The 11,422-nt window shown below is 38.7% G+C and overlaps 1 protein-coding gene across 1 annotated transcript in view; it reads left to right on the plus strand.

Annotated features, from left to right (window-relative positions):
- The first annotated feature begins 2,973 nt into the window (after positions 1 to 2,973).
- The window catches only part of DYNAP (dynactin associated protein), an 82,511-nt gene continuing 74,062 nt past the window's right edge, over positions 2,974 to 11,422 (plus strand). Inside the window, 1 exon segment of the mRNA XM_012651727.1 lies at positions 2,974 to 3,108. Within this exon segment, the coding sequence (XP_012507181.1) occupies positions 2,974 to 3,108 (135 nt within the window).

Consider the following 11,422-nt stretch of genomic DNA (forward strand, 5'->3'; position numbering starts at 1 on the left):
TTTTTAGCAGTTATAGTAGATATTTTTGGCTACACATTATTGACAAGGAATTCTATGGAATCCAAGTGGATGGCTCCGTGTTTTGATGACATTATGCGGTTAAGTTATCAAGCCTGTAACCAGGTCCGAGATTGAAGCCACCCTGCCTCTGGGCGTCAGAGGGCGCTCATACACCACTAGAGAAGTTTTTGCAAACCACTTCGGTCTGAAGTTTCTGTTTTACAAAGGGGATAGCTGCGACTCTCAGGGAAATTCTGCCAAAAATTGATTTTCTGTATACTTCTGGGCCATAGCTCCATTCTCCAAAGGAGGATTTAATATACATGCATGAAAACCTAATTATAAAGTACCCAGCTCAGGCTGTATTAAAGGCCAAATCATTTTTCTGTGAACACAGTGACACTATCTTTTCTTGCTTGGTCTTTGTACTTTTTAAATAGCTTCCTTATAGAGGAAGAAAAGACTAAAGGAAAAAGCAGAGAAAGAAAGTAACAGGATATTGTCTAGACTGGGGAGTCACTGTTGACTATAGAGATACCCAGGGCAGAAGCCTGTGACTTTGGAAAAATCACTTACTCTGGGCTTTTCATACATGGAATGGGGACACTTCACTCAATGTTTTCTGATCTTTGGGGAGGTGAATTTTTACTGCTTACTATCAACTCTCATCTCCTTACTCTGCAAGAACTATTGTGCCTTGATCTCTCTCCTCCTGCCTTCTCTCCTTTCTTATTCCTGGGGTCTAAAGGGAGAGATTAGGAGTAGTTTATTAATCGGCAGGGATGAAGTGGTGAAAAAAACCCAAAACAACAGGCTTTGCAATTTACCAACTGTGAGACCCTGAGCTAGAGTCCTTGTTAAGCCTCAGTTTACTTATCAGGAAGTTGGGATTAATGACACACTCTTGAGAAGATTGTTTTAGTATGAATTGAACAAAATAGTAAGTATATGATGAATCATTTGTTTTCTTATACCTCTGAATAGACAACAAATGCAGACTAACACTAACCAAGAATTTGAGTCCAAAATCTTCATGCATTCATTTTCAGTCTCAGTATTTCTAAGGTATCACACCTATTTCTCTCCAGTTGGGCTGGCTCTTTGTAATGTGATTGTCTATCCATTCATTCATTTATGGGAGAAGTATTTGTTGTGCCCCTACTATGCTCCAGGTACTATACTAGGTGCTGAGAATAAGACAACGAGAACAAGATCCCTGACCTCATGGAATGTATGTTTTGTGGAAGAAATAAACAATAAACAAGGAAACAAACATATGTCATTACAGATATTTACTATGAAGGAAACAAACAGGTGCCATAGTTTAAAAAAACAAACAAACAATGAGTAGAAGGATACCTCAGATAGGACGGCCAGAGAAAGCCTTTCCAGGGAGGTAAAATCAAAATATGGAGGAAATGGGGATGAAAGTGAATACTTTCCTATGGAGGAGGCTGTAAAACAATCCATGAGCTCAACTCCTGCTCAAAGATTTTTATTTTTATCATCCTTAAATAGGAAATGCAAACATATGTATAATGATGTAATGATACCATCCACGGTGCAGTTTATATTAACATGTTTCTTTTGGAGAGCATATCAAGTTTATCTTTTTACCCTAATACTTTTCATTCAGCCTGGTCCATAATAGATACCCAATAAATGCTCGTTGAATGAATAAATGGCTACAACAATCCCCCTACGTAGACAAGGCAGGTACCATTGTCCCATCTCAGAGATATTAAATGACTAGGGACAAGTCATATGGTTCACAAGGAAGAGGAGTTAGAACTAAAATTCATATATTTTCTTTTCAAATTTTACTCCTGTGTTCTTTTATTTCACTCTTTGGAATTAAAGTCTCATCCTTATGTCCATGAAAGTTCTCTTTCTTATGTAGGAATGCTTAGATGAGATACAGTACAAATATCTGACTGAAAACCAGTGCAATCTTGTTTAGGATAGGTTGTTTTTAGATAACACTGGTATTAATCAGAGTGGAATTATCCCCATCACCTACACTCCACCCATAACATTCTGGACATGCTTACACCTGCTTATTGCTGATTCTTGGGCGTTTTTCACAAACCAATGATTAGCTCCAAAATTCTAATGCTTCTGTGAGTTGTTATTAAAAAATGACTCCAAAACTTCTGAGGAAGATGTGGTGATAGCATTGTACATAGTGTAGAAAATCAACACAGATTTTAGGAGTGGAGGATGGATTCCTTCAGATTCCCATCTGTATTCATCCCTCCATTATAAATATCTTTTTTTCGTAGGAGGTAAAGTTCAGAGAGATCTCATGTGTTGATGGATTAAAGAGGTAAATAAAGAAATGCTTGAACAGGAAAATTCAAAGAGAAGATCTCTGGCCAAATAAAATCTCTCATGAAGATCTGGAATGACATCCCAATGACTTCGTTTTCTCCTTTTAGGTAGAATCTTTGCCTTGCAGCCTTTCTCTGAATAGAAATCTGTTAGTCACTGTGCTAGGTTCTTGGCGAGATGCAAATAAGAGTAAAAGTTTTTTCATCAAGAAATGTGTTAATTAATTGATTAATTAATTCCACACTATTTCCTGAGCACACCCTGTATTTCAGATGCTGAGATTGGCTCTGGGGGAATCAAATCGGTAGTGTATTTTGAGTGCTTGCTAAGGGCAGGCACTGACTGCTCTAAGTATGTTTCCTGTGTTAACTCATAGTCTCACAATCCCCATTTATAAATCAGAAAGTGAGGTCCAGAGAGGTTAAGTGATTTACCTGAGGTCACACCAATAGGAAATAGAGGTGATAGGATTCACAGTTGGGCAGTCTGGCTTCAGAACTGAGTCTTGACAGGGCCCTTGTCTTTGAGGAGGTCGCAGCTTGGTGGGGAAGACACAACTGCAAAGAGATGAACTAGAGTCCAGCAGAGCTGTGATAGAGAGGTAACCAGGAAGGACTCGCATACACGGCTGCTTGGAGGAGCATGGCAGCTTTGACAGATTGGAGACAGGATCCACAGCTTAGTCACAAACACAATCTAAGCAACGAAAAACACCTCTTTTCTTCCTCAACCTACTTCTTTGCCATTAAGGTGTATCATGCTGCTGAGGGTACCATGGTAATGCAACTTTTAGTAAGGTTTTAAAGTAAAATAAAGAAATAAAAGAGTGATTGAAGCACTGCATGATATTTGGGTTGGTAAGATATGGCAGGTATACCATGCATAACGAATCTCACTTTGTGTTCTTGCTTCTTTCTCTCAACATCTTCTGTTCTCCAGGTTGGTTGTGGGGGCTGAGTCAGAAATGGAAATCTCAGGACACTGGTACGTCTCCCAGGACCATATGAACCTATTTAAAACCACTAGAAACTACTTCCAAGGAAAAGTGGATGGATAAATTCAGCCACACCAATGTGACGCTTTATCTATTGATTCTCTGCTTGCTCATTGTCCTTCAAAATCTTGCTGCTCCTGTTTCCTTTTCCTGAAGTATAATGTCATCACTTATTGCTGCCTGTCTGGAGTCCTAAAGGACACAGTTCACAGCCTAACTCAGTAAGGAAGGCTTCCCAGGTCCTTACCACTAGCACTGATGTCCCACTTCAAACTCCTATGGTGCTTATAATCTCAAACTCCTATAGTATTTATAATCTCATCATTCATTTCACTATTAAATATGCACTGCTTTGAACAGCTGATATTTTCACATTATGACTTCATAGTTCATCTCTCTTCATACTCATACTCAGTACTGTTTTCCTTAAACCAAAGCTTTCAGTTAGCTGTACCTATAGGGTAGGGCCTCCTTTTAAAGCTAAGGAGATCTTGAATATACACCTGTAAATTTTTCTCCTTGTAAACTTATAAGCAAGTGAATTTTCCTAATCTCATTTTGCCTAAAAATCATTTCCCCTTGTGAATAAGTTGACTATTCATGTTTTAGCATAAACTTCTTTTATATTGAAGTTACAAAAATTTATAGATATCAACATGGATGTTGCCGCTTTTGGGAATATTTGCACTGGTTTTCCTGTCCTTTAAAATTTTTTAAAATTGTCATAAAATACATATAAGATACAATTGATCATCTTAATCATTTGTGTATCCTTTAAAAAAATCTTCCAGCTTTTGAGCTAAATAACCATTTTTTTTATTTTTATACTTCTAATATTTTCTAAATGTATAGGGCTGCATATATTATTCATTAAATGTATCCCATTGGCACATTCTTGCCTCCTTTTTTACTGTTTTTCAATAAAAGCAAAAACACATGATGGATAGATACATCAGGAAAATATTTACATAATAAATTCATTATACTTTAATTTTTTTATTTCTAATTAATTTTAGATCACGAAAGGTTAATTGATAAGTTCCCAGTTATGGCCAACTGCTGTCAAGCTTGACACATTGTCTTTTTACCACCACTTTTTTCTAGGGTTCAACTGTTATTGATACTCATAGCTTAGGGTGAATTATTTTTGACATAACATTGAATTCTGTGATTTATTAATGTATCTAAATAATACTAATAAAATATCTAAATAATAGTAATATGAATGCTACTACTACTAATAGCTAACACTTGTCAAGCACTTACTATATTGCCAAGAACTATTCTAAATGCTTTACATAAATTGACTTACATACTGAAAACATCTGTTACAGTTAATGTGCAGAGTAAATAATGGTTTATACCTTCGCATGAAGTTAGATTCCAATGGATGCAGATGTCTCTTGTCCTCCCCTGGGTTTGTTATGGGTTGAATTGTGTCCCTGCAAAATTCATATGTTGAAGTCCTAACACCCTGTACCTGAGAGCATGACCTTATTTGGATATAGAGTAGTTGCAGATGTAATTAGTTGAGATCAGACTAGCAGGGGAAGGAGTAGCTAATTCAGTATAACTGGTGTCCTTATTAAAAAAGGAAATTTGGACATAGACATGTACACAAGGAGAACATCATGCAAACATGAAGGCTGAGACTGAGGTGATGTTTCTACAAGGCAAGGAACACCAGAGTTGCCAGCAAACTAGCAGAAGCGAGGGGAGAGGCACGGAAGGAAACTATTCCTTCAAACACCTTGATATTGGACTTATAGTCTCCAGACCTGTGAGACCATAAATTTCTCTTGTTTGAGCCACTTAGTTCATGGTACTTTGTTATGGCAGACCAAGCAAACTAGTGTAATAGCTCACTAAAAACCAGTTCAGTAGCAAACTACACTAGATTGGCAATTCTTTGAATTGCTTATTTTTGATGTCTAAAGTCTTAGCACATCAATGGCTGAGAAAGAAATTAATGAATATTACTTAATTAAAGCCAATAAAATATAGTGTCACCATGGGCTTTGAAATGGCAGGGGAAACAGCTTTGCAGGGAGCTGAGTATGCAGTTAGAACTACCTGCTGTTAGGGAGGGAACTATTCTTGTCAAAGAAAAATTTAAAGTACGTGGTATTGGCTTCGCACATGATTGCAAATGTCAAAATTCCATTAATTTGATTTTTAAAGTTTAAGGTATTCTGCCATTTGGTTACTCAGTATATGAATAGAATGACATTTATTCTACTTGGCTCTCTGTTAGCTACACATGCACATTTGTTTGAAGGGTATCATTTATCCCTTTAATGAGTATTTTGGAGCACACCATGTTGGACTAAATAGGATGTGTGTGTGATCTGAAGGAAAAGAACATACTCTGAATCTTTAGACTCTAATGGAAGACAAACAACATACACGGAGGCTTAAATTACAATGAAAAACAATGTGGCATTAAGTGGCAATGAGTGATACAGACAAGACAATACATCTATAGAAATCAGCGAAGAGAGAGAATGATCAGCTAAGGCCTTGTGAGGGAGACACGATTCTGTCTAGAATTTGATTGCAGGGAGGGGAGGACGAAGAGCCCTTTAGGGGAGCGAAAGTATATTGTAACCCAAAGCAGGAATGAATAAAGCCTGTATTTTGAGGAAAAGTAATGATTTTCTCTTGGATGGAGTAACAAATTTTTTTTTTTTAAAAAAAGGCTATTTATTCAACACCTACTATATGCCAGGCATTCTGCCAAGCATTAAGTTGCATTTAATTTAATCCATAAAATAGCCTTAGTAAGTAGCTGTTTCTAAGTCCATTTCAGAATGAGGAAACTCATGGTAAGTAAAGCAAGTCACGTGTCCCTGGTCATACAGCTAGTCAGCAGTTGAATGGACGCTTAATCTCAAATCTGTCCTTCACAAAAGTTTGTGTGCCAACCCAATTTGTCCAAATCTAGATATATTTCTATTTAGGAAAGGTGGGTTTCTCTCTTTATTCTCCTGAGCTGTTTCTCTGTAGCACATGTTCCTGCCCATTTCTCTTGGCTTAGTGCTGAGCTCTGCTTGTTTAAGGGTGATCGCTGCCTGGCCGCTGTGACTGCTGTCCATATGATACGATGCCGCTACCGTAATGCTGGCATGAGTGGAATGGTGATGTTGAGAAGGACACAATACTTTTTCCTACTCTGTTACTGAATTCTTCACCACACCACTGATGCAAAACATGATTGAAGGAATAAACTGGAGGTTATATTCGTTAGGATGTAGGTTTAGCTACAGAAGAAACAGAGACCCGACATTAATAGCGGATTGAATATGATGGAAGTTTGTTTCTTTCCCATATGGAAGTCTGAGCTGCTGTGGGGGTGCTCCTTCACGACATGGACAGGGAACCCAGTACCTTGTCGCTCTGCCATTGCAAGGCAGCTGCGTTCCAGGTCCAAGGTGGCGCACCATTGTGTCTGTATCCCACTAGAGTCTTTTTAAGGACATGGCTGGAAGTTGTGCACGTTACTTTCACAATCACCCTGTTGACCACAACTTAGTCATGTGGCCCCATGCAGCTGCCAGAGAGGCTGCTGTCTATATTCTGGGTGGCCAAGAAGCCAGGTAAAATTCAGAGGCTGTATTACTGTGAAAAGAGGAGAATGAGTATTTGGGGATAGTTAGCAATTTTGCCATAGAGCAAATGATAAAAACAGAGAAAACCATGAAACTTAGATGATAGATATGGCTGTTCCCAAAATCTAATAAAAAAGACTAAATTATTAAAATCCATTTGGGAGAGATTCTGTCCCGTAATAGACATTGTCCAGTTACAACACTTACTTCCCTATTTCAGGTGTGCCTTTCTCTTCTAGAGAGAGAAACAGAGATGGAGAGATGGAGAAGAGATAGAGATAGACAGAGAGAGAGAGATACTGAGATCCTAAGGTAATCTCCACTCTTTTAAAGGAAACTATGTCCTCTTCTCACTTTTGAATCCCTCCCCAAGAACTATGATTAGATATAATAACATGCAGCCGTATCTTTGCCAAATTCCAAGTTACACTATCTGGGGTAGCCACAAGAGACATAAAGCAGAAAACCCCAGAGTTTCTCAACCCTCTGGTTTAGGTGAAGTTATGCTGCTTCATTCTCTAGCATGCCATTCGCGTAGTTAATGGAATATGCATGTACACTCACACACACACAGACTCACATCCCACTCACAGGAACAAAAATTCTCAGAGTTGATGCAGTCTAAGTCCAAATCAATGAAGAGAGTGACTTTTTAAGGGCACAATCAGGACAGACACCCCAGCAGACAGTGTGGGGAGGGCTTTAAGCCCTACGTGGAACAGGGTGAGTTTCTCCTTAATCACTAGGAAGTCCATTCCTCTTTTCAAGCATCAGGGCCATCTACCCTGATGAAAGGACTGCTCTTCAGTTTTTCAAAGAAGCTTTGAAATTTTACCTTTTTTCCTTTGGATCAGATAAAAGTTTTACTAAAGCTATACTTCTGTCTATCCAAAGTAATCTATGAATGTCACAACATAACAAAATACGAACATGTATTTCCTTCCTTTCAGGGTAAACTGTAGGGTTTCTGTAGGTGTGGTAGTGAGAGTTATATTTCTAACTATATTTGGTTAAAAATTATCTTATGATTTGAGATTTCTCTGAGCTTAAAAATTATCTTATGATTTGAGATTTCTCTGAGCTTGTGCATCCTCCAGTGATGGCAGTTTTTCCGGTTCAGTGAAGTTTTCTTTGGCAAGTCTGTTGTTCTTAGTTCTATCTGGCTCTGCTGCCTTTGATTTCTGGCTCTACTCTAATTGAAGATGTATTGCAGCCTTCCTGTCAGCTGCTAAATGCAGTCGTGACTCGCTTAATGATGGGGATACGTCTGATAAATGCATCATTAGGCAATTTTGTCGTGTGAACATGATAGAGTGCACTTACACAAACCTAGATAGCACAGCCTACTATCCACATAGGCTGCATGGTTTAGCCTGTTGGTCCTAGGCTACAAACCTGTACAGCATACCACTGCACTGAATACCGTAGGCAATTGAAACACAATGGTAAGTACTGTATGGTGAAAAAGTACAGTAAAAATATGACATAGAAGATAAAAGATGGTGCATCCGTATAAGACACTTACCAGGAATGGAGCTTGCAGGACTGGAAGTTGCTCTGGGAGAGTCACTGAGTGAGTAGTGGGTGAATGTGAAGGCCCAGGACATCACTGTACACCACTGTGGACTTTGTAAATACTGTGCACTTGGGTTACACTAAATTTACAAAAAATGCCTTTCTTTCTTCCATAATAAATTAACCTTCACTCTCTGTAACTTTTTTAACTTTATCAACTTTATATTTTTTAAAAACTTGTAGACTATTTTATGATAACACTTAGCTTAAAACATAAACATAGTCGTACAGCTGTACAAAAATATTTTTTCATCATAACCTCATTCTATAAACTTTTTTCTATTTTAAGATTTTTAAAAATTATTTTTTACTTTTAAAAAATTCTGGTTAAAAATTAAGACATAAACACACACTAATTGCAGCCTAGGCCCACACAGGGTCAGGATCACCAATAGCACTGTCTTCCACCTTCACGTCTTGTCCCACCAGAAGGTCTTTAGGCACAATAACAAGCATGGAGTCGTCATCTCCTGTGATAACAGTGCCTTCTTCTCGAATCCCTCCTGAAGAACCTGTCTGAGGCTGTTTCACAATTAACTTTTTTTTTAATAATTAGAAGGGATATACTCTAATGATAAAAAGTACAGTAAATACATAAAACGATATCATAGTCACTTATTATCAAGTATTATGCACTGTGGAGAATTATATTGCTACATTTTATATGCCATTGCAGTAGGTTTGTTTACACCAGCATCACCACAAATATGTGAGTAAGGCATTGTGTTGTGATCTTGTGATGGTTACGACATCACTAGACGATAGGAATTTTTCAGCTCCATCGTAATCTCATGGGACCACCATCATATATGTAGTCTGTCATTAATCTAAATGACATTATGCAGTATATGACTGTAGTTATTTTTAAGTAAAACCTTGACTTACATTTTCCCGACAGCTCTGTTCTTCAACAGCTCCCCTCCAAAATCAAAGCACGAATATTTAAGAGAGAAATATTACATAGAAACATGGAACTTCTGAGTGACACCTTTAGAGTAAGTAGCTTTTGTTCTCTCTTTCCTTCCACTTCTCTCCTTGCATCTTTCTTTTTAAGCTAATAAGACATTTAGCTACAAAGAAGTTTTCAGAACTTAAGGATAACTTGGGCCTCAAAGATTGGTTTATGTTATTAAAAATTACAGTTGACTGGACATAATAGAAGAGTGTTACAAATGCAGTCAAGGTAGTTTTTTTCTTCATGTCATCAGCTATTTCCTTTTCAGAAGCTACTTGGAAATAAATGTGGACCCTACCTGCCTCCTGGCAGCAGGTCATGGGTCTCCACAAGGTGATTCTCAAACGTGACTTCACATTAGAATCACTGGTGTTGGGGGGAATGTTTAACAATGCCAATTTCTGAGTCTCACTCCCGGGGATTCTAAGTTAATTGGTCTTGAACACGGCCGGGGTCTCACAATTTAACAGGTGATTTTAGTGTACAGCCGCCGTTGGAAACCTGCTCTTGACCTTTTCATAGAGATATTTCTGGTAGGATGCAATTCTGAGCTGCTGACTTATTTAAAATTTGTTCTGAAGCACTCGTGTCTGGCTGGTAGAGAGAATAAATGAGCAGCATTGAGGCTCAGGAAGACTCAGGTACAAACTGGAGATTCTAAGTCCTCTGGATCCAACATGAAGAAAGGACAGCGTGAAGCAAAGTGCGTGTCTTTGTGAGGTGGGAGACGAGGTGACTGAGCCAGACGAGTCAGGGGAGGGCACAGCACAGAACATAGATGCAGGAGGAAAAGGGTGAGGGATGGGCTCTGCTACCTCAGTCTTCTGAGCTAAAATTCTGACTATAAAGATTTGAATTTATTATATGCTTTGGAAAAGTTCACAAGAAAGGAAGAATCCCAGGAGCTGAGTAGAATTAGTATTTCCTTCTCTCAAGCATCCCTTTTTCAGAGTTGCTTGGCTGGCCAGATGTGTAGTGAGGGGCTGGGATAAGGCAGGTTGGATCTCCACCCTTCCTCTCCCCAAGATCCTCTTCTCTCTATGCTTTCCCACTGGGGGACCATGGACAGTTCCTACTCAGACTGGGGGGAATTTAGATTTGATCTGGACTTTAAAATTTTCCTAAATCACTTTTTACAGCCTTATGCCTTTGTTCAGTCCATCTCTGCAATTCAGCGGTTTTAAGAAGCTTTTAAAAATAGTATGGGTAGACGAAATGGAGGAAAAGGAGAGGAAACTCAAATTGGTCACTTTTGACCTATTAAAATTTGGAGACATGGGCCGGCTATGGTGGCTCATGCCTGTAATCCTAGCACTCTGGGAGGCTGAGGTGGGAGGATCACTTGAGGTCAGGAGTTTGAGACCAGCCTAGGCAAGAGCGAGACCCCATCTCTACTAAAAATAGAAACAGTTAGCCAGGTGTGGTGGTGCATATCTGTAGTCCCAGCTACTCGGGAGGCTGAGGCAGGAGGATCACTTGAGCCTAGGAATTTGAGGTTGCTGTGAGCTGGGCTGAGGCATGGCATTCCAGCCTGGGCCACAAAGCGAGACTCTGTCTCAAAAACAAACAAACACAAAAAAATTGGAGACATGGAGGCAGCTGGTGATGCCTGGATGAATAGCATTAGTAATCCTTCAGTTTACCCCTCAAAGGCGTTTTTGCTCTTTGTAGGCATTTATTTGGTGCTTTTCTGCATCTAGTTGCTCTTTAATAATTACTGTGATATGATGTACATCCAGATAGAATAACATTAAATGACTATGTTTTGGTTCATTTTACATTTCTGTCCTATAATAGCTTGTTTTAATGGACCATTCCTTTGTCATTTAAGTGTAATACAAATATTGAGTTTGACCTTTCTCTGGTTTTTTCTGCCAATCACTGGAGGCAAAGGTATGTAAAATTTATACTTGCCTTGGAAACCTGTTGTTAAGGGTTCAAATCATTCTTTTTCAAAAG

This window comes from Propithecus coquereli, unplaced genomic scaffold (genome assembly GCF_000956105.1).
Source record: "Propithecus coquereli isolate 6110/MARCELLA unplaced genomic scaffold, Pcoq_1.0 Scaffold37, whole genome shotgun sequence".
Taxonomy (NCBI): domain Eukaryota; kingdom Metazoa; phylum Chordata; class Mammalia; order Primates; family Indriidae; genus Propithecus; species Propithecus coquereli.